The following is a 24,671-nucleotide window of genomic DNA, read 5'->3' on the forward strand; positions in this document are numbered from 1 at the left end:
GTGAAATACGGCACACTGTAATCTAACTAATATATAAATAGAAAGAGAAATCCTCACATTTAGTTTCTATTCTGGATTGAAAACCAAAAGCAGTAAATTCTGCATTTCTAATAACCTGATGTGTTTTTGTCCGGCTCTCCGTACGTCGTAAATGTTCTTTCCCAGTTTCTAATGTAGGTTTTCTGTTACTGTGTTGTAATAAATTGGTCTGTTTCTTCATTATGACTGTTCATGAGAACATTTAAATACCATTATTCACACAATTTACACAAATGTGCAGCCTTACGTGTGAAACGTACAGTTTTATTTACCTGATACCTAAAGGCAGTCATCGTCCCATTACCTAGCCTGTTCCTCCGTGGTTATCCCTCCTTCATGCTCTTCAGTTTCCTGTTCAGGAACAGCAAACCTTCTGGTAATGACACGTATTAATGTGCCATCTTAGAGGAGTTAGACTATGACAATGTGACAATGATCCCAATCAAGTGCAACACCAGTGAAACAGATGAGGAGGGAAATGCTTCCACCTGTAAAACCATTTCTGTGTTGGGGATTGTTTCATTGTTGCCCCTCGAGTGCAGCTGTTGTTCATGTCATTAACACCAAAGCAGCTGGAACTGATAACAACCTCCTTAACTGATCAGATCAATATCCTGGTGATTTAACTGACATAGTGTTGTAATCTGATTAAAAACATGTTCCTTTATTTATTTGAGCAGTCATCAGTTGTTTGTTTTTTGAACACCAGTTGTTGTTGTGGAAGCACAAAGAGTTCCAATCAATGTTCAGGTTAATGTGTTGCATGAAAATAACAAAGTGTTGTGTTAAGTAACACATTGTTTGCATTAAACTAAATGTAAACTGCCAGAAACTGTTGATTCCATGCAAGCATCTGCACAGACCACATGCTGATACAAAGATACTGACTTTTATATTATCAATTGGTCATTATGTGGCACAGCATCACAGGTCATCTTGTGGAGTAATGCAAAAGTAATGTAATGAATTGTGTAACGAGTTACTCTCTCCAGAAAGTAATTAAGTAGGATAATGCATTGCTTTTTTGGAGTAGACATCAAAGTCCCGACTCCTGTGGGAAAAGTAATAAACATAACTGTTAAGTAAAAGTCATAAAATGATGTTTTTTCCCATTTATGCCATTTTAACACTTCATGTCTGTCAGTAGAATGAGCTATTAGAGTTTCTGCTTCACTAATTTACTTTTTATGTAGATTTGTCAGAATCGACCCAACGAGTCCCAAAGCTGACTGAATGTGACTTCCCTCTGTAACAAGTAGGGATGGGTATCGTTTAGGTTTTATCCGATACCGGTGCCAAACCGGTACTTTTGAAACGGTGCCGGTGCTTAAACGGTGCTCAAACCAGTGCTTAAAGAATGGAAAACACAAAAGTGGTCCAAAAACCTCTCATGTTCAGCTGTTTTTTTAGTAAAAAGATAACAATGTTAGCCTTTTCTGCAGCTATGGGGCATATATGGTATCACTCTTGGCTGGAAGCAGCTTAAACAATGGAAAAAACACAAACTTTGTCCAAAAACCTCTCATGTTTAACTGTTTTCCACTTTTTCTTTGGTCATTTTAGCCTTTTTGTCCAGGGTGAAGGGAGTATCTGCCATCAAACAAGAAGACAGCTGCATGTAGCTATGATGATGTTTGCTAGTTCACCTTACATGCATTAATGTAATAACGTGGTTAGCCTACTCAACGTAAATTACACACGAACAACATTAAGCTACTCACGCAGAGAAGAACGGCTGCTGCTGCATCATCATCCTCATCATTTCTGCTACACTGGCAGGGCTAGGGGCCAGGACTCTCCTCTTCGGGTTTTTGGGGGATGTTGCTAACTCCGGGTCGATAACAGGCACCACACCCGCAGTAGATGTGCTCGGTGTGAGGTCTCGCAGCAAGCTATCAAATACGGCGCATTTCTCGGCTTTAAAAAAAAAACGCTATGCGTCGCCAGGTGTTTCATCAGATTTGAGGTGTTACCTCCTTTGACAGCATCACAGTATCAGCTTAAAGCACTTGTTGCAGCTGCTGAGTTTGCATCTTTTGCTGTGAAGTACAGCCAGACTTTGACGCTTCGCCTTGGGCATTTTTAATCTGTAGCTCTGCTCTAAAAGAACGTACGTACCTGGACCCGCCTACTATCCTCGGAAACGTAAAATGATTGGCTAGAATCTAAAGTGTATCATTCCATACCAGTTGGTGGCGGTAATGCACCTTTCAGTTGTTTGCCAACCGCCAATACAAATGTAAGGAAGAAGAAAGTGTATCACAGCTCAGGGAAAAAAGCACCGAAAAAAAGCACCGAAATGTGCGCTGCTTTTCGGTCTGGTTACTACCGTTTATGTCAGAACCGGTGCCATCATGGCACCGGATACCGGTACCCATCCCTAGTAACAAGTATGGGTGTTTTGTATGCTTGACCCAAGCCTGCTGTTCACACTGGTGTTGGACCCATTTACGTCAAAGGTGAGTGTCACGGTCGACGCTGGCCAATCGTGTGGATGTGAGGAAGGAGGACCCAGGCGCAGAGCTCTGAATGCAAGCAGTGCGTTTATTTACAGCGAATGGAAAATAACAATAAATCCTCAGTGCGTTCCCGACTCCTGTGACATGTCCTCTTCCCAGTGTTAGTGTTCTTTGTCCCCACTGATCAGTGTCTGAGCACCCTGCACTCGCTGCCCTCTCATCTCCACACGTCTCCTGGGGAGACAACAAAGAGGCAGCCGTCAGACCACAAGGCAGCAGCGTAAACTGACTAACTAGCCAAGAGACTAATGTGAAGCCACGCAACGAGTCAGAGCTCCACCACACTCTTAAGTAGCTCCTCCTCCTAGGCTTGATCAGCTGCAGGTGTGTGTGCCAACCACCTGGCACGGCCACACCCACCAGGCCTGAAGGTGCCTGTAAACAGGTGCTCCCAGATACACCTGCATCCACCCACCCACACACACACACATATACCTGCAAGCTGGGAGAATGAGAGACAGGAAAACAAAAACACATATAATATAATACAAGTCCATAACTGCTCAGGGACCCTGGGTCGCTGCAGTGACTCTTTTGTAGGCCTGCAATCTTCTGAGCAACCCGTCTGCAGGGGTAGAAACAGGCTCAGGCAGTGTTGATGCTTCCTGTGTTTGCCAGAATCCTTCCTTCTATGTGAAATGTGATCCATCACAGAGGGTCCGTTGCCTGGGGGGTTCTCATCCTCTTTCACAACCCATATGCCCACACACTGCCAGAGCAGACTTATCTGGTCCTTCCCTTTTTCTACCAAGAGGCCAGACACCCCGATTTCCTGCTGTGTCTTTTTTTTTTTAACATACACACTTTCTTTTTTGTTCTCCCACTTTCATCAGCACTTCAGCAGTAACTCCTGCTTCAGTGAACTGGGCACAGCGCATGACTTGATCTGACATGAAAGCTAAAGGCTACAGCTATTATAGCCCTGTATCAGAGCCTGTGAATGAAGAAGAACGACAGGGGCAAGTCCCAAGTATGGCGCAATTCAACAACAACAACAACAACGGCATCCTCTGTAGCCTTTCCTGTGTGTGTGTGTGTGTGTGTGTTTCCGAGCGCGCACCAGAGTGCGGGAGAGAGAGAGAAAGTGAGAGAGAAGACCAGTCGCTTCATTCATTGGAGTGGGCGTGCTCTTGTGCGCTGCATCGTTTGATGATCTCCCCGCTTCCCCCCCAGAACCTCCACTCCGTGTTCTCCGTGGCTGAGGTCGGCCAATCTAAGCGACCGAGAGGACTTTCCGTGCCGGTGAACACGAGCTCCACTTTCCGTCGCTCGGCATCGCGGGGTGCACCTCGCCGGTCAGCGGGGCCACGCCGCAGCACTTTGGATAACTCACACAGCTGAGGATTCTGCCGTTCGCCAAAGCGCATCGCTCATCCGCGTCCCACGCCAGCCGAACAGCTGGACATGTTACCATGAATAATTTAGTCAGTCAGCACAGGTGACTTTTAAGCTCCCAATTTATTTTTATTTTAAAATTTGGATTCTCTGGAGGGAAAAATCTCTACGGTGGCAGCAGCTCAAAACTCGCTCTGAGCGCGCAGGGGCGTTATTTTTGCCCAAGATGCAGGTGGATCGGAGCGGCGTGCTTTTCAGTGCTGGGTCTACGTGGCTCCTCTTACTTTTCTCAACTCTAAGCATCAGGGTCACGGGGGTGGGAGGAACCCACCAAAGCATCCCTCCGTCTGTGTAAGTAGATGTCCTTTTACGCGAAAGTGCTGTTTCAGAGTGGTTTCAAAGCGAGACTTTATACAGAGACAAAGAAAAAACTGGCAGTGTGTCCTCATCGCTTCAGTCTTGTTATTTTATTTGATATATATATATATATATATATATATATATATATATATATATATATATATATATATATATATATCTCAAAAAAGAAACAACTTTATCTTCACTTTAATCTATTTATTTATTAACTTGTTTTTGTTTTCATTTCTGGCTTGGCTGTGCACTCTGCCTATTTTTTAATATCTGCAGGGTGAAGCTCTGGGCATCAGCGTTTGGTGGGGAGATGAAGTCCATCTCAGCAAAGTATTCTGGGTCGCAGCTGCTGCAGAAGGTGAGCTGGTTTATTAACAGAACTCAACTCTTCAGGCGTCCAAACAGAAGTACACCCTTGAAGCTTTAAATAATATTCAAATTTCCAGATGGTTTACCTCGGGTAGGGTTTTTTCTTTTCTGTGAACACTAAAAGAAAGACAAGGTTGTTAAAAGAGAGTTTTAAATATGTTTTTTATTATTTTAAAAAAAGATTTGCATTTTTGGGGACGTACAGAGTGAACATACCCAGGACACAAACTTCACTTTGTCCAAATCTGCATTGATGTGATTCTGCAGCAGACTGTTTATTTAAAAGCTTAAAAATACTTTCTTTTTGAATTGTTGGGTAGATGTGAAACATAACGCTTGTGAGGGAAACTGAGTGGTGTTGGGTAATTTTCGAGTTGAGAGAAATGTCACTTTTCTGCTCTTAAACGGCAGGATCTGTGCTTTTTAGCCACTTGAGAATCAGTAATGCACTTTGACTGTGTAAGCATGGATTTAAAAGCATATTCGGAACACACGCCATTTAAATAGGTGTCATTTCTCAAGCACTGCGTTCATGCACACACACACACACACACACACACACACACACACACACACACACACACACACACAGTTCACTGTCAGAAAAAAAGCATTAAAAAAAGCTGTATTTCTCACACATGTAACGCCCCCTTACCTCTTTTTATGCCTCTCTGCATCTCTTTTCGTCGCTCTTCCACTCTGCTTTGTGGCATTAATGCAAGATTTGAGTTATGATGGAATGCAAATTTCCCTAATGGAGGACCACTTTATGAAGCTTGAGTTAAAACTGGCTAATGGGTAATTAGTGGATAAAAGGCCAAGTTGAAACTAACCTCTCAGTGTGCAGTCAGACAAAACGCTGCACATGTGGCCACAATCTCAGGACTCTGCTGGGTGCAAAGAGCCGCTCTGCTGTAAGGCGTCACACAGGCCGGGGCGGAGGTCTGACGTGGAGCCGCGTGTGTCATTTACAGTTCCACGCCCAGCGTACGTGGCCACACGCTTCATATTCATGTGCGCAGCCACATACGTGGGCCTGCAGCATGGATTTCATCAGCGGCTGATAAGGCAGCTGAGTGGTGTTATCTTTTTGACAGGATAAAAACTCTTCCCCCTTTTCATCTTTTTTTTCTGCCTCCAAAAAGAAGATAACCCTCCTACAGAGTAATGACCTCTTTATGAAATGCAAATTAAGGCCTCTGGGTTAATTGAGCACAGAAAAGACTTGGCGACCACTTTGTCAGGAAAGTGCATTTTCCACACTAAACTGTTAGGATGCAATTGTGTCCACATGCACAGTCCCACAGGATGTGTAAATGCACACATACATACACACCTGTAAGTTTTGCTAACAAGTCACATCATCTATTATGCCGTGTTGTGTGTCCAGTCTAGTCCAATAGCCTTTGTCCAGGAATGCTGAGAAGGGAGCACACGCACCTCGAGGGCACATATGCTTTTAAATAAGCAGAAAGAATGAAGCATGTACGTGTTGTACACGGAGACGAGGATGGTACTGAAGAGAAAAGACCAAAACGTGCGTGCGTGTGTTTTTCCCTCAGGCAGAGGACAGATGGACTCAGCCTCTCTTCAGTTATCTCTCTGACCCTAGCGTAACCAAACTCCCTGGGAAATGACGATACTTCTGTACGAGTCGCACACATGCCGCCTTTTCGGTTCAGCACCATCTTCGCCATCAGACCAGCACAAAGAAAGAAATAGTTTCTAGTGGACAAACTGCAAATTTTAAAGTTTCCTAATTACTTTTTTGTACAGAATATAATCTAAACAGTACGCTAATCTTAACTACCGTTGCACAGAAGTACCAGAAAGAGGAAATAGTGCTCAGCAGCATTTACACTTTGTTTTTTAACAGTTCTGTGTTGCACCTATTGTGCTTCATGCTGCTTCTTTGTGTGTCAAATTAAAATGCTGCTAATTGAATTCGATACTTCCTTTGTGTTGACTCTGCTTTAATTTGATGCTTGATTTGACTTCCTATTTAATCTTCCTTAATAAGAGATATTCTACAGAAGTGCACAAGTGTTGTTAATCATAATTAATAGTACAAAGAAACAGTTAACTTAATTCTTAATTAACTGAGTAACAGCCCTAATTCAAATACGCTAGTTTACTAAATTAATATTGCCAGAAATAATTCATGTAGATCTTTTCAGTAAATTCAGTGAGAATAAAAACAGATTTCTAGAATAATTTTTAAATATGTTTATGACTTCAAATGGGCGACTTTTTAGTATGATTCTCAAAAGGTTTTGAGCTTCATCGATTCAAATGCATTTGAGAAATTTCACCTTTAGTGCAAAGACACTGATTTGTTGTGAGCACGTTTATCTTTTGTCCTTCTTCTGCAGCTCTGATCTGTCATCCCTTCCCACGCCATCGCTCCCTTCCTATATCCATCGGAAACAGCTCTTGTTTCAAGGTTATACCCGTCAGGACACGTGTGTGTGTGCTTGTGTGAAGCTATGATCAATAATGCCTTCGGTCTGTTACAAACCCAGTATCAGCGACTCATCTTCTCACATGCTAGCGGTGCATGTTCAGCACAGTGTAGCGGTACTCGCACACACAGATATAAAGGAAGGAGATTTCTGTTTGAGACACATTATCTCCCACTGATAGTTAGAATTAGCTCTGTGTGTTTTACCCTCTTCACTGCTATTTTGTTGAGATCTTTAATTTCATGTATCATTGAGCAACCTGTCTATAAGAGCCAGGCTGGCTGCGACGGCTGTGTGCGTGTTGTTGGCTGGACCAGTTTTCAGCTCGCTGATGTTATGGCTTTCTGGAATCAGAGAAGTGGGACATTATGTGAGGCTGAAATAACTTCAAGCTTTTTCGTAATGGAAGATACAAGAAAAATGATCAGGCAGCAGGATTGCCACTGTGGCTGTGTGAAGCTTCCTAATGCACGTCTGCGATCCTATTTTTAAAAGCTGAATCTGAGAGCGAGGAGGTACGTGCTTGCACCGTGTGCGTTAAGTTAGCATACCCAAAGTACGTTAAGCATGCTCAGTCGCACATGCACACACCATCTCTCACACAGACGCACATACACAGAGGAAAAGAGCAGAGGGTGACGTGAAGGTGTAATGATGTGTGACAAGACTACGCTGGAACCGATTCGCTTGGGTGGGGAGTGTGTGTGTCTGTGTGTGCACGTATAGTTTTTTATACAACGATGCCACATCATTTACTCTTACTGAAGGGCTTAATGGTTTAAGGCACTGACATGTCAGTTGACAAGAATCCTCAAGAATGAGTTGAATAACTCAGTGGCTCCTCAAAAAGGAAATAGTTAAGTTCTCCAGTCAAACATGATCCATGTGTCTCTGAAATCGAGAGGAAAAGTTAAGGAGGATAAAAAACAGCAAAAACATTTGTTTTTCTGGGATTATTTCAATTATCTTAATAGAATTCATTTAATTGATGGACGAATCTTCAAGAAAGATGAAATATGTGTGTTTATATGACAGTGACAGTGTTCATCTCGTAGTTTCCAGCCCAGCAGCACAAACTGTGCAAAGCTTTTGTATCGTCAATAAGAACGTTTGGAAATTAAAACTTTTCAGTTTGATATTTACAAAACAAATACGACATGTGATTAAATGCTATCAGTCAGTGAATCTGCTTTCTATACACTTGTATTACAATCTGGTACTGAGCGGTTTATTTGACACAAACTTTCAGAAATCGAACGAACACATGAATAAAAACACAAACGATCATTTATGTCATTCGGTGCTACATCAGGATCTTCTGATGTTTTACCAAAAAATTCTGGTTTTATGTCAAATTAAAATTTTAGTCACACTAACCAGTTTTAACAGCACGACTAATTGCCTTCTTTTGAAATGGAAATGATTCGATATATATGTATATGTAAATATATATTTTTAAACCCTCATTTCAAATTAATTACTTATTTGGAGGACAGCATGACTGACTATAACTCATTTAATTTTAATTTCATTTAGCATTTTTTATTTATTCTACGAATGTTGAAAAAAAAAGAAGAAGATAACATTTCTATGTTTACAGAGAAAACTGTCTCTTTGTTAGCAGCAGGTTTGTTGCTAAAGTGGGAATTTAATTCTTAATACATCCAACGGGTTTTCCAATAACCACAGTTCTCTTTATGGAATTTTATGGAGAGATTTAAATTCTGCAAATACACCCAAATTACACATCGGATAATAACAAGTATCTATAACTGTGACTGCGTTATTTATTAAGCTGCAGAAATTAAGGGCCATGGTCATTATCCTACATATGATATATACATACATAGATATGTGAATATTATCAGCTTGTTTTATAAACTTTGAAAAATGTCCTGAGGGGTTTGGGTTGACTAAAGCTTTTCTAAAATTGTGGCTCATGTGAGTTTTCACTTGACTGTCAAAAACAGAAGAAAAATATTGCTGTTACTTATTTTGAAGAGCACTTTTATTTTTGTCTCTTTTTGCCCTTTATTTGACTTTCTATGTCTGTGTGTGTGTGTGCGTGTGTGTGCGTGTGTGTGTGTGTGTGTGTGTGTGTGCGTGTGTGTGTGCGTGTGTGTGCGTGTGTGTGTGCGTGTCTGTGGTTGAAGTATGCATGATGGTGCCAGTCTGCTGCCATGGTGGGTGATGGCTGAGGCGTTGCAGTGTAACACTGTGTCAGTGAGGGGGAGACGGCTGCAGATTAGATTTAGCTTTGGGAAAATTGAATAGCTGTCAGGTTTGGTTCAGCATGGCTGGCAATGAGGTGAGAGAAGGGAGTGTGTAAGGGTGTGTACTGATGACTGTCCCGCTTTCCCTTACCTCCCCTAACCCTCCCATCTCTTCCCTCGCTTCCCTCTCCCAGCCTCACTTGTTCTCATTGACCAAAGCGTGATCTTGCTAAATTTGACTCCTCGCTGCTCCTAGATGGCAAGAGGTGAGAAAGTGATGCGTGTGTGTGTGTGTGTGTGTGTGTGTGTGCGCGTGTGTGTGTGTGACAGGTCTGAATACTCCTGTGAGGACCAGTTTGAGTTTCAGATCAGGGGATGGTTTTAGAAGAAGCGAGGACCTTTCCCCTCAGCTTTTCCTTTTCACACCCTTCAAACAGCTTTCTGAAGGAGACGGCTTGGTGTGATGGTTAAGACTAGAATTGGCTCAGGGCATGGACAGTATAAGAAATGTAGCTACAGTGACATCATCCACTGGTTTATCCTGTTATGAAGTCTTGTTGTCTCATTAGCTTGAGACTGATATGTCAGTCTTAATGGGAACTGCTCATCCTACACCTAACACCCTCCTCTGTCACACCAGCCCTTTATGTCCTCCTTCATTACATCTGTGAACCTCCTCTGGGCTTTGTCCTCTTTTCCCTACGCCTGGCAAATCCATATTCAATCCATTAATTTGTTCAATATATTCACTATACATCCTCCTTCTCACCTATGTCCAAATCATCTCCACCTTCTTCTCTAATTTTGTCTCCAAACTTCTCACCCTGAGCTAAAATAAATCGCCCGTTGGCACAGGAAAAAGCATGTATAGGTAAAGCTAGAAGGAACAACACAATCTAACAAGCGATATCTGATGTGGAATAAAGGGAATAGTGTCATAGCTACTAACTTTCTGGAGCCTATGTTAAAACAGCAACACAGTCATTAGTGTGAGATGCTGAAAGTGAAGCTAATGTCGAACTACTGAGTGGAATTTCAGTATTTTATTCTATCAGATAATTAGAAGATAACTGCGTCTGTGCAATGCATTCATCACACTGCAGATGCTCCTTTGTTGCCAAACTAGTATTAACTACATGCTCGACCTCCCATCTGAATATGGCAACTAGCTTAAAAAACGCTTTACAAGAAATCACGCTCACTTGGTCCATTTTTATGCAGATAAGGGTCTGGATTCATAAATCTGTTAGAATTACGTGTGAATAATAATACAGACAGACCCTCTTAAATTAATTTTATTTCCCTGCAGTCTGGCCGAAGCCTCAGCTGATTGTTGAGGTTAGGTTAAAGGACTAGCCTCTGTGAATGTCCTCACAAGGATAGATATGTAAACGTGTGTGTGTAAGCGAGAAAGAGGAAGAGCAGGAAGAGAAAGAGGAATGTCGTGTCACAGAGTTAATTACAGCGTTAGCAGACAGGAGTGAAGCCTGTGCTGCCATCCTTTCATGTCCTCGCTGGCCCGCTTTAGCCAACACAGCCACTCACTCATACTGTAATTAGTGCTTTGTTGGTGAGAAAAGCCTGAGAAAAGCCACCATGAATCAAACAGCCTTTCTTTACTGTAGAGAGCTCAGGAGCAAGGACTCAGGTCCCTTTGCTACCAGATTAAAGAACTTAAATTCTTAAAGAGCTGACATTGTATTTGTGAGCTTAGAAAAGTCAAGTGCCTTTTGATGGCTTGTTGTGTGGTTTACAGCAGCGGTCCCCAACCCCCGGGCCTCGGACCGGTACCGGTCCGTGAGTCGTTTGGTACCGGGCCACGAGAGTTGAGGCTCAGGTGTGAAATGTATAGTTTTCAGGGTTTTTATCGGTTTTCAGCGTTATTTTTAGAGGTGGGAATCACCATACATCCCACGATACGATATTATCACAATACTTAACGCACGATACGATATTATTGCAATTTTTAAAAATATTTTGCGATATTCGTAAACTTTATCAATCATCATTTTCTCTAATATCAAAGTCTCACACTCAGTCTTTCTCTCATTTCAGTTTGATTGTTGACAAACTGAACGGTTTGTATTACAGTCTAGTCCAACTTAACTGAATCAACCATCTGGTACAATTATAGCTATTCTGAACTATGCAGTTTATGAAAACTATGCAGCCCCTTCAGCAACTGAAGAATTTGAAAGTAAATGAAAACAAAATATAATTTTACATTAAATAAAAAAGTTTTAAACTTAATTAAAATAAAACATGTCTTAAATTAAAATAAGTAAACTGTCATGTTTATTGCTGCCAAAAACAAGTTAAACACATTTGGACAGTGAAGGAATGTCAGGATTCTTGCTCAGAAAAAGGATCAACATGCTCTGAAGTCAGAGCACAAAAACCTTTTTGTAACAAAGTATCGATTTCTGCTGTCCCTGTATCCATACATTATTAGAAACAAAATATCACCATGCTACACAGTATCCATTTTTCCCCACCCCTATTTATTTTGCTATCGTTTTTATCGTTTACTCGGTTTTCCTGGGTCTTTTCACGTGTGTTATGAATAAATTTTACAGTACTAGTTTTATTTTGTTGTATTTATCCGCGACACCTTAAAGTCCGGTCCATGAAAATATTGTCGGGCATAAACCGGTCCGTGGCGCAAAAAAGGTTGGAGACCGCTGGTTTACATCACTGAGTTTCCCCCAAATTCTCTCCAAGTTGATTTATAAAATATATCTGTATATATATTTGATTTAGTTGCTGATTTACAGAGAAGCTAATTTTTGTGTCCAGTTCCCGACATTTCCGCCAGAGATGGACAAACAAACATATACACACCTCGTGTTTGCTCGGTGCTGCTGGGATGATGAATGTGAACTTTGAAGATAAATATCCACTGTCATCTGTCATCGGCGGCTCAGCTCTGCCTCTGCTGCCCTGCAGATAAAGAGGATCTCACTGTGGCTGCACAGGACATTAATGAACACACACACACATGCAAGCAGGCACACACACACGGATTTTTGTAATTATGACAGATTGTTCACCTGGCGTGCACCAGACTTGACTGCATACAGAGAGTAAAGATTAGCCAACTTGGTAAAGGGGTGGAGCTAGTACTATTAAGCACATTAACGCGCGCAGCACCGTGTGAAGGACTGTCTGTGATTTGCAGCTGTCGACATCAATCACACAGCCTTTAGTCTGGATCCACCCTGCATGCTGTAGGTAAGGACTGCTCTTATAAAGAAATGCTGTCAATAGGAAAATGAACATCGTTGTCATTATAGCTGCGCCATCAATCACAAATCCCTCCATGTGTGTGTCTACATGTCCTAAACTGCTGCATGCTCAGGTCATTCTACTTTCTTTCACTCACGTTTGTGGCTTTCACCTTTCTGTCAACTCTTCCCTTTGTCAATATTTTCACCCATGCGTTTATGCACTTCTTTGCATCTCCCTCAGTTAATCTTCTCTCCTTCCCTCTCGCCTTTCTCTCCAAGTCTCTCGACTCCCTCCATCCCTCTGCTTTAATAATGGATAGGATGCAGCTACAGCACTACAGAATACACGGAGGCCGATCTTGGGACACCGCAGTGTGCGGAGCAAGTGTTAAGCCCACACCCGCAAAAATATTTCCGCTGGCTATAGCACAACGCCCTGCACTCGGTGCTCTTGCTGACAGCTTTTGTCCCAAGTCACCCTTTTGCTTCAGCTGTGCGAACGTGCACACACCCACACATTTAGTTTTACTGTACTTTCTGGAGTCCTTCAACACGCCCTGTTTGTGCAACACTTCTTATAGACTGTAAGAGCGCTGCCAACTCCGGCTCAGTGGGACAGCAGTGGCCCCTCCTCATCACGACCTTCACCTGCACTTGCAAGCAACTAACACATGCACACAACGCAGGGTGGAGGAGTACAGTTGTAACTGAATAGCAATGTAGCAACACACGAGTATTATTAACAGATCTGGTCTGATATGCAAACCTGTGCATATACTTGATTACATTTTTATAACTTCCCTGTGTGTTAGTGTAACAGAGCAGTAATAGTGACACACACATTCAATGACTACAGTAAATTAGCAGCGCCTAATGTGCGGATGGCATAGAGGCAATGCTGAGCAGCAAGCAGTGACGAACGATTACTTGCATAGGACACTGGGGATCAGTATCAATCAATCATGACCTGTATTGATTACATGGTGTTGTTTGGCATGGAACAAAGACAGAAGGCATCAGATTAATATAGAGCACAACTAAGTACCTCAGACTGCAGCACCACATCCATGAAGTGAGAATTTAAATCCCATTAAGTTAAGAACATGCAATCAGCTACGAGACCACTGAAAACCGGTGGGAGCGGGCACGCTCTGTTTTGTGTAACTATTTGAGCTAGCGCAATAATTTTTTTTGCATATGAAACCGGAGGAGTTGTACTTACATCTTATGCCATCAGCTTGTCCTCGGTCACAGTTTCCTTCCACATATAGTTTTGCAAAAACTGCATAAAAAGCACTTGCAGCAACAAAAACATAATATTCCAGAAACACGCTTTGCTGATCCGATCAGCTGTTCATAACAATTCCTACGTCCATCAGCGCGAACTATCGCATATCCGCCATGATCTGCCCGAAACCGGACGTGACGTCATTTTCGCGGAAATGTAGTTTTTTACCATCAGTGCCTCAATGAGCCTATACTGGTGTTTTTAAAAGTTATGTTTGACTTTATGACTTTCTGTGTGGTTTCTGGGATGCTTAGGACTCATATTGCACTGCTGGAAATAGTTTATTTTGATGCATATGCTGCTTTTTTGCAAATTTGCATTATAATATTTATTTTCGTTTTTCCTGCAGTGTATAAAAATTGGTGTATTTCAAAAATAAAACTATGAAGATACTCAAAATAAATTACCTGTGGTGGGAAACTATTTTGTGCAACTTTTTTGTATTTACAGTTTTGAGGGATAAGCCTCTTAAAATTCTCTAACTAGAAATATATGTTAAAAAAACAAAAACGATTTTCAATTTTTTTGTAGTTTATTCCACTTTTTTGCAATTTATGTAATTAATATGCACTTAATGCAGACATATTATTAAAATATAGGCTGTAATGGTTGTATTGATGTATAGCAACTTGAAATGCTCCCAAAAATGGCTCCACAGCATGTAAACATATAATATAAGCTCTGGCGGACTTGGTTCTGTGGTAGGTCTTAAAGGGTTAAAGAATTAGACCAGATGTTAGACACTGGATTAAATCCATGATGTCAATAATAATGATCACTTTCAGAATAAATGTGTGTTGAAATCAATACTGTGTGTGATATGTCTTTTTAATATGACAAAATGTTTTGTTGTGAATTTATTTGCCATTTCTGAAACTTTCTGAGGGCGATGACGACCATATCTTCTCTCTACTGTTATCTGTTTGCTTGTTTGCAAATAAAAGGTAATGCTGGGAACAAATAGCCAAATATACGGTCGAACACCTTCTTGATGCTGAGCTGATGGTGCAGTACTGTTAGATGTGCTCGGAGGAAAGTAAGACTTGTTTGTACACCAAGTGGCTATTTTGTAAACCTTATCAGAAGCTTTTAAATACTAGTTGTATTAATGTGGCTTAAATATGAAATAATCTAATTATTTCATATTTAAGCCACCTGAAATTTGCATGTCTTTAAAAAGTTAATATATAAAGTTAATATTTGCAGGCTATCAGAATCAAAACTTTGCAGGCATTTGGTAGATCATCGTTGTTTTGTTCTATCTTGATAAACAATTTTGTGTTACTGAACACAATTCCTGGTTCTTTGATAACAGGGTGAGGTGTATCACTGTGGGAATGGCCTCGGCGTGACCAACTACAGAAGCTCATATGACACCATATCTGTCCATGACAGACCATGCTCATCCTAACACAGCCAACCAGCCCCTCCTCATTCTAAGCACTGCTCAAGCAAGGAGGGAAGTGTTGGTGAGACACCTCACTCTGTTATCAAAGAACACTCTTTTTCTCACTACGGGAGATGTAGCTCACTCCAAGATTGTGCCAGCCCTCTGAAGCTACGCTCCGGCACTACTCAAGGATCTCAGATCCTGGACCCGAGGCACTAGATTCCAGCAATGCCTGAGCCAGGGATGACAGTGCAGCAACATCCAGCTTATTAAAACACACAAATGTCTGTAGCGTAGTCGAGCTTGCTGCCGGAAATTCGCAGCAATTGGACGGACACATCTCTGTGTAAAGCCCAGGATGGTGGGAAATGCTAGCAGCTCTGCTGTGGATCACCTGGATGATATATCCATCACCCAAAGGTTGGGTTGGGTCTCAAACATGCTTTAGTGAATCCAGGATCCATGTGCAAACAAGAGAGTTAATTGAATGAGTCTGTAATTCATTAACTCGCTTGGCTGTGGTTGGAGCCAACAGCGGAGCAGTTTTAAGAGAAACTTCAACCTGGTGTGAGGATGGTGTATCTCCCTGTGCGAGACAGAAGGCCCTGTGATTGGGAGTGGCCTTGGCTAGAAGCTGAATGACTCTGCTATCCAGTGTTTGGATGGCCACTGTGGAGCTATTAAAATTAGTGACAGCCCCTGATGCCTCACTCTGATTAATGCTGGAGAGATCGGGCTGAGCAGGGGGAAGCATAATGCAGTGTGTTTGACCATGGGTGGGCCAGCGGATCCACGAACCGCGGGCATCTGCGTCTAACAGGAAGAAAATCACTGGACAGTTTGTGTTTTAGAGATCTGCCTGGATACATCTCTGCCATATCTGCTCCACAACCTGCAGGTGCAGGTGCCAGAATACCTGGCACGTGAGTGGCTTAAAAGGTGAAGAGCCATGTGCTACGACAACTGTGGAGTTTTTTCACTAACACATGTTGCCCCCGGAGACATGGCAGGAAGTGCTTCAATGCCAAGAGCACTGTGCAGAGCTCCAGCACATTTATGTGAGCCATCGTGATTCCAGCCTAACCTGACAGGGATGCATCTGTGGCCAGAGTCACCAAAAGCTGGTGGATTCCTCCATGGCCGGAGAGTCACGAAACATAACGGTGTTATTTTTACACTGTGAAATTGGCGGTGAGGGCACACCCGTAGAGATGAAAATTCCTCATCATAAGCAGACCCGAATGCAAATCAAATATTGCTGAGGCCATGAGGCCGAGACAGAGTTTGAATGGCGTGTTATTTTCCACAGCTGAAAAAGGGAGAGACATTGACTGAAGGATACGATCTTCCATTCTGAAAGTGTGACACGATAAGAGATGGAGTCTTAACCCCAGGTACCGTGTACGCTATCTGGTCTCCAAGTAGCTCTTTTCCAGGTTCATTGTGAAACCAAGGCCTGTGAGCTGATTCTCGGCACCAGAGTCTCTGATCTGCTCTAGTTTTTCTTTTGAAATTGGTGGTGGTGGTGGTGGATGGGGTGGGTGGATGGGGGGGCTGCCCTTGGTAAACCGCCAGGTTACAGGAACGCACACTTTATTTCCTTTGTTACCCCAAAACACAATAAAGTGTCTGATGACCCTGGGCTGTACTTGGTGACACTGACAAAGTGCTTAGGAGAGCTTGGTGTGAATTGTCCAAGAGTCTCCCTCCCTGAACTCGAGGCGATGGGGACTGGGAGAGTGCTGCTGGTGAACTGGGGACTTCCGAGTGATTTGGTTACTCCTTCCAACACCTTCCTTCTCTTTGGGGGAGAAGAGAGGAGGGACACAGACTGTTGCCGGCATGCTAGGCTAACGTTTCTGTTTCTGTTTCTGGGTGTGATGGTTTGCTCTTTGCAGCAGCTGCTGCACAGGAAAGCTTGCAGCAAGGTCTACCTTGATCTGGCGGACCTCCTGTCTACATTCTGGCCCCACTCTGCCTACCCCTCACAGCTGCTGCTAGTAGGAGCCTCTTGCCATCAAACAGGTCGCATTCAGCCCTTATAGCATCCTGGGCTGTTGGCCTTGGAATATCAAGCCTGGTGGTAGCCAATTTATTCAACTTCGGCTCCACTTTGTGGCCTAGACTGTTGTGGAAGTCAGAGTTGTCGCCACCCAGCTTGCCCATGTTTTGGTCGAGGAGGTCCTCGAACAATGGGGAAGAGCGAGGACTCTTATTCCTTAATGTCCGTCCAGCTCGTGGTGGACGGGGGGGTTGGCATGTTTAGTGCCCTGTAACGTGTTAGCCCGAGTTACACAAACATCAGCTGCCTCGTTAACTTAAAGCAGGAACTGCTGGAACAGCTCACCTTGACATGATTGCTGTTCCACAGTGCGTAACTATAAGTGCACTTCTGTCGAAGCACAATCCAGACTGGAACTACAAAACTGCACTCGGCAATGTGCTCTTCTACAGGACGCCTGAGAACTGTTGAGCAGCTAACCAAGTTAGTCTGGATGTGCTGAGGAAGCTCAAAGTAAGAAGAAAGGGAGAATGAGTAAGGAGGGCCGGCTGTGTTAAAAAGAGGGGGTGGCGCCCTGATCATGGCCCGACAGGGTGTCATAGACAGACGTGGTGTCACTGGAGCTTCTGTAGTTGGTCACAACAATGTAGTGTACCCATAGTGAAACAGAGCGAAGTCATAAAAAAGGACTTATTTTTACAGACAAGATTAATTGTACTTTATTAGACCTTTCAAGTGTTCAGGTGACGTGTCTATATAAGGTCCCCAAGGTTTGCTGAACCAAAAAAAAGAACAATTATTAGCATGTTGTACTGCAGCTTGATGTTATGTCATATTTGAGCAAAAAAACTGAATATCATGCTATAAATAAAAGTAGCTGATGCTTGTACCAACACACAGTGAGTAATATCTTCACTTCATATTATAGGATATTTTTTATGTAGTATTTTTTAATTCAATTTTGAAAGCTCCATTTGTTAAAATGATTTTCTGTTATATTGAAAAAGATATATGACATATATATAAAATAGATGAATAATATAGATAGAATAAATATATAAAAAATAGATGGTGCTGCGCTGTTTCCACCCATTGTCCATGTGAGAAGTTCATGGGCTACAGTGTTGCCAGCTAAGCAAATAACAACAAGAACTGAAAAACACATGATGAATATGTTTTACAACAATGTTTGTGGCATTCTGGTTACATACTTAACAGTGTGGACATACTGACGTCATGCACGCCCACATGTAGCCCACAAAGCAGGCACCATCTCAATGCTAGCAAAAGCAGTTTACTCTGTGATGCGCATATATCTCATCCCAGTGCGCTCCTGGGAAATGATGTGGAACAAGATCTTCAGGACACGAACACAAGAAGGTCGCATTAGCCTGACAGTGATGTTTGCCAGTGCAACTGCAATCTGTCAAATCTTTCAAACCCAGGTAGCTGCATGTTTGAGAGGCTGGCAAAAGCTCGGGCACTGGATACCCTAAAGACTCTGTGCTATACTGTAAATATGGAGTGATTTGTAGATTTTGTATATATTGTTTAACCCAGTCATGTGAGCACAGTACAGCATCATTAGCTTATTTTTAACACTTACATCAAATTGTTCATTATGTTTATGTGTTCAGTTCAACTTCATGGTGTCTGCTGATAAATGTTCTGCGGTTCTCAGCAGTATTCTCGCCAGCCGTATGTGGTACATTTATCCCCCCCCCCCCGCCATTTCTTTGTGAGGGCTTCAAAGCAAACTCAAATGAAACTGCAGTCCAGAAAGTGTAATAAAGCTGCACTTGCAAGGATGAATATTGCCTTTATATATCCACCACAATGTTTTGCTCTCTCATTCCACTTTCACGCTAGCTGCTGCTGAAATCAATCCGAGACTGTGAAAATACATCGAGTGGAATTGGGAAGCAGCAGGCCACATTGTATGTGTTGCTAAGCATGAAAAATATTTTCCAGGACTTTGTTGAAACCAACTCAATTCAAGCATGTACAGATAGGTGGTGGACTATTAATCAGTTTTGTGTGATCAGATTAGACCTGCTTCTGGTGCCGTTGTGCTTCTGGTGAACTGTATCATGCTTCCAAAAAAAGAGTGAAGATTATGTATCCTTGTACTTATAAGGTTTAACGCAAAGGCTGCATTTTCTTCAAAAATGCATTAAATTGGGGGCAGATATGTTTTCACGCTGGCTTAGATTAGCCAGGAGCTTCTGTTTTTCTGTGTGTGTGTAGGTTGTGGGTACACCACAATGGTGTGGCATGTGAGGACAGTGAAAGATGTCGGTCATTAGAGAGAGCTCAGATTTGGCACCCACTACGCAGGGCAATGGTGCATACCTAACAGACGCAGTGCACCCTGGGACAAACTCCTGAGCATCTCTACCAGCTACGCCATAAGGCCTTATGTGTGTGTTTGTGTTGTGTACAGCTGTTCTTCTCAGTAGCCTCCAGGCAGCTTTTAGACACTGTATGAATGCAGCACACAGTCAGGAGGTGCTGCTGGATTGCTTGTGTTGAAGTAGCTGTATGTAAAAATAACACAAGACAACTTTCTGTGCACTTTATAGACGTCGAATCACTTAAAACAATATTAATCATCTACTTCTAAAAAGCTCATTTAAGGTTTAAAAAGAAAATTCTAACAAAAATTCAGGACAAAAAAATTGGGGGCCTGCGTTTGATGTGGTAGACTAAACAAAACAACAACAACAAAAATGAATATATTCTGTAAGTAATATTTTTTTACAGCAAAGCAATGTGTTTTTTGTGGTTTTTGTCAAAACAAATGTAGAGTCAGGTCTAGAAATATTTGCATATTGGCTACTTTGTGTCTGTCTTGCAACACAAACATTGCAGCATAGACACTCATCATATATTCAAGAGGTTTACAAAAAGTTTAAACAAAAATAACACGTTATTCATTCGGTCCTTTTCATTGCATTCATTTATTTATTTAGATAATCCTTCCATTTCCCCTTTTCTTATACTCAGGACACTGGGAAAGCACAACAAACCTGAAACAATGAACATATTGTAGTTCACTTAATTATTCCCTTCATCTCATTTTTAGTTATAACTAAAACATCTCCAGCAACCAATTTGGAATGAATAATAATAATTGCATTAATAATAATAGTGCAATAGTGCAGTTTATGCCTGTTGTCCCCGCAGTCTCAAGTCTGTCTGTCTAAAAACAGGAGTATCTGTTTAGACATAACAGAACATTTATAGCTACAAAATTGTAACATTGTAACAAAGCCCAACGCAAAACAGCCTTCAGTTGTAGTTTATTAGTTACAGTGTGTTACTGTGTGTCTATCTCCTCTTTAATGACCTAAGACATGACGATCTTTACTTTCTAACCCCCCAAAATAATAAAAATCTCCGTTTGGTTTGCCACTGCATTTTCAGCTTCTTGCTGGGTGCTGTGCCATGTGCTGAAAGTTGAGGAGCCAAACAGCCACTGTGCACGATGAAACTGTTTCCAGCTGCTTATCTGTTTCCTTTTAGGCTCTCTTCTCACTATATGACTGAGTGGTCTGTCAAGGCTGTGGTTGCATGCATGTGTTTTCACATTCCTCCCCTTTCGTTCAAAGTGTATTGATCGAATTTTGAGACATGTCCATGTAATGATTAATTCTCCATTCGCCTCCACTGATAGATTGGGTTACGGCAAGCGGGGTAGGGAAGGTGCGGTAGCCAGCCAAGAGGAGTTTATGATCCATGCCTTTTTAAAAGATCTTTAAAAAGATCTCTTTCACTAATGTGTGTTTGATTGGAATTTACAGTTTACTTACATTATCTGTGTAAGTGTGTGTGTGTGTTTTACAATCTCTGGCGAGTGTCTCTGTGCCACCAGACACAGGACTCAGACCAACATGCTTTTGAGGCAAGGAGGACAAGCGTGAAATTAGTTGTTCCACTTCATCTCCGGCCAGCGCTCTTCTTTTGAGGGAACAATTTGTCGGCTGGCATACAAGGGAGAATATAAGAGGAGGGGGCATAGCAATGGCTTGGCGTTTCCTGAGAGATCCTGTGATCCAGCAGTGATTTCCTGCTGTGGATTTCGGCTGGCGCCTCTGTCCCCTGCTTAAGTATACAGAGTGTTTCACAGGGAGCAGGATGCAACATCCGTCAAGCTGCGATTGTTTCAAACAGTTTCTCAACCCCTCTCTCTTCTTCATTTCTTCAGACAGACACACCCAATAGTGCCTCAGTGACATGATGGCAACAAACAGAATTAGCCACATCTATGTGACAGCCTGAGGTCCTTCCACTTCTCCTCTCCTCACCTCATCTCTACTTGTGTTCTCACCTCCTGTCTCCTCCTCTTCCCTGAGCCATGTTCACTGTAATTACAAACATGGCTTTGGGGAATCTGTGGCCCTTTATGTTAAATGATGACAGTGCAACACGTCTGTTCTGGTGAAATATCTTAGGAGAAAACATGCTCGCACTTTCCCATTAAAGAACACACACAACCACCTGAAAGCACAAACATGCCCAAAGTGCACTCCCTCCTAAGGACAATCAATTCCCAATTGCATTTCTCTGTCCTGGGATTTAATTTAACAATTTACCAAGGTCTACGTCCGGCAGGTTATTAAATCTCCTACGTTCCAAAATGCCCAAAAAGCAATGCAAATGTTTCATATCAGAGTTAAAATGTTATTTTTGAGGGATGACGTTGATATATTGGTAAATTCAGTCAAAACACCAAAAACTCTTACATATAAAATCTTTTTCATGGAGTGTATAAAGAGTTCATTATGCAGACGTGTGTCCACTCTTATAGACAGTGTTATATATTCTACTTTTAGCCACGCAGCAATGTACCATTAAATATTAAGAAGTCCAGGCTCGTGAACGTGAACGTCAGTGCTGCATGTTCTGAAATGCTTTTGAAAATGCATTTCCAGTAAGAAAGGAAAAGTGGTTGTTAGACCTCAAGGATGCACACTTTGAATTTTGCTGACTAACAGTGAATTTGAAAACGGTTTGTTTACAAGAAAACTCCAAAAAGCCCCAAAGATGAAGTTGCATTTTGCTGTACGAGCTGGTCTGGGTGGCACTCACCAGCAAAATACACCAGAAGAGTTTTTCTGCACCTGAATGGAGGCTGTAACCTGTTGATTTTGACTTTACTGCTGTGTGTTGAATGTTGTTACCAAGTCTTTACGGACGACAGAATGAAAGAAACAACAGGACGAGTGTTTAAAATGATAGTAATGGTGCCTGAGCTTCGTCTACCCTTTTTCAAACATCTACACAGTTTTTTAATTTGTTGTTTTAACCCCAGTTTTCTTCTTTTTGCTCATTTTAGTGGTTTAGTGCATTCGCTAGACTGCAAATTGGACTCGCTGGTCTCTCTGTCCTTCACACACACACACACACACAGACACACACACACACACACACAGACATGCTCAAACACACACACAAACACACACACAGACATACACACACATGCTCAAACAAACACACACACACTTGCTCAAACACAAGTATTCACAAGCGTCTCTGAGTCTCTTTTGTTCATCAAACCAGACTCCTCCACTTGTAGTGAGACGAGCATGCAGAGGCTAACAAAACACACAAGGATGCTTTTTATGAATGAAAAAAAAAATCAAATAATGCGCAGCCAAATATAGACGTGTAATTCAGAGTAGTATGTTTGCCTTTTTAACACATGCTTCCAAATTCTTCTTTCTTTTTCTCATATGAATTTTTCTTTGTTAACAGAAAATCATTATCTCAGTGTTTTGGGGCCCTGACATGAGTCATAACGTTAACATACAATCAGTAAAAATCACATGTTCTTGCTAAAGTTTGGTTCATATATTCATGTCTGTCCACAGATGTTTTGAGTGTAAGCATTCATTTTGGTGCACGTCTGTGTGTGTATGTGTGTAACAAAGGGGGGGGGGGCATCCAAACAGCTGTGAGATTACGAGCGAGTTGGCCAAGTTGAAGTGTGCTCTGGTGACGCGTAAAATGAGCTGGGATTTGGGGGATTGGGGTTCAGTATTACTGTGGAATGAAGTTTTCCCCTCATTAATCGCTTCACACTTTACCACAATGAAATGGCAATCACAGATACAAACACCAGTATTATGTCTGTCAACGCCTGCAGTCTTTCAATGATGACCTCCAAGTAGACAGAAGCTTTGTTAGTCTGACAGCCGCCCTTTTTTACACATTTATCAAGTTGTCTTTGTATGTAGTTGTTTGTGTCTACGTGCAGGTTGGCTCGTCTATTTTTTAGGCTACAGCCTTGATGGAGCAGAGTTTAGTACTAAACCTTTAGATACTTTATTGTGTCTGCTGAAGAGACAGAAAAGCAAAGCTGGGTGTGCAGAACAATGAGGTATAACTGTGGTAGGACAACAATAAAGACTGAAAAATGATTGTATGGAACATCTGTGTTGATTGCAAAAGGTTTGACATAACTTTGATTTCACTATTTTATTACATGTACTCTTAGGATTGTAACTAAGGTCATTATCTTTATTCACAAACTTTATTCTTTCCAGAAGCCTTGAAAACAGAAAACTTTGTGCTCAAAGCAAGTCACACCATAATATGCAATTATCACCAGCTGATGTGCATCAATCCTAGTGGACACGAGCAGGTCCTCCAGCATTCACTTGTTGTGTTAGAGCATAATGTGTTTTCAGATAACTGCAGTAATGCTGGGGGACGTAGTAGCAGCCCTGGAGTTTAACTTTTTTCTGTTGAGGTTGACCGTGGCTCAGGGGGTTGGGAAGCTATAACCGGAAGGTCGCTGGTTCGATCCCTGGTCTCTCTGTCCTGGTCGTTGTGTCCTTGGGCAAGACACTTCACCTGCCGCCTACTGGTGATGGTGCGATATAAATCCATTATTATTATTGAAGACATTACACTGAGCAAATACTCACCAACCCTGACTCCTCAGTTGTCTTTCCATTCATTGAACTGCTATCCTGCTTTAACTGATTTATTTCTGTTCTCCTGGGAAATGGTATTTCTGGATGTATGTCAGTTGGCTTCCTGCAATAATGATGTGAAGAGGATGGCTTCAGGCTAATTGGGCCCAGTCTGCTGTGGCCCAGCCTTACTGAACATAGTGCTGCAAACTGCCTGTGGTAAGCTGAACCCTGTTAGATTCTCACTGACCACACTAACATGATCATAAACGCTTTAGTGCAGGCCGTGGGCTCTCTGCGTCTGCCCTGCACCTCGATGAAGTGTGTATTATCTGTCACTTCTGGCCATTTTCATTGTTGTGGGTTTAGTGGAGCTGTAGATGGAAATATATGACTGTTAATGGAAAAGTCTTAGGATATGTATTTTTATTTCAGAGAGGAAGTCGGTGCAAAAGAAAGGAAAAGCAGGAGATGCTCAACGTACAGGAAAAAGAAGAATCTGTAGGAGAGGCACTAAAGCGAAAGGGAGGAAATT

At 42.1% G+C, this 24,671-nt stretch overlaps 1 protein-coding gene across 2 annotated transcripts in view; it reads left to right on the forward strand.

Annotated features, from left to right (window-relative positions):
- The first annotated feature begins 3,261 nt into the window (after positions 1–3,261).
- Positions 3,262–24,671, forward strand: part of cacna2d3a (calcium channel, voltage-dependent, alpha 2/delta subunit 3a) — a 119,593-nt gene continuing 98,183 nt past the window's right edge. The window contains exons 1-2 of one of the 2 annotated variants that reach the window (XM_085146167.1): positions 3,262–4,244; positions 4,542–4,623. In XM_085146167.1, coding sequence (XP_085002293.1) covers positions 4,120–4,244; positions 4,542–4,623 — 207 coding nt within the window. In that variant the 5' untranslated portion in view covers positions 3,262–4,119. The remainder of the gene's footprint in view (positions 4,245–4,541; positions 4,624–24,671) is intronic. The other variant, XM_085146168.1, reaches the window with a different exon arrangement.

The sequence above is a fragment of the Neolamprologus multifasciatus genome, chromosome 20 (assembly GCF_963576455.1).
Source record: "Neolamprologus multifasciatus chromosome 20, fNeoMul1.2, whole genome shotgun sequence".
Lineage (NCBI taxonomy): Eukaryota > Metazoa > Chordata > Actinopteri > Cichliformes > Cichlidae > Neolamprologus > Neolamprologus multifasciatus.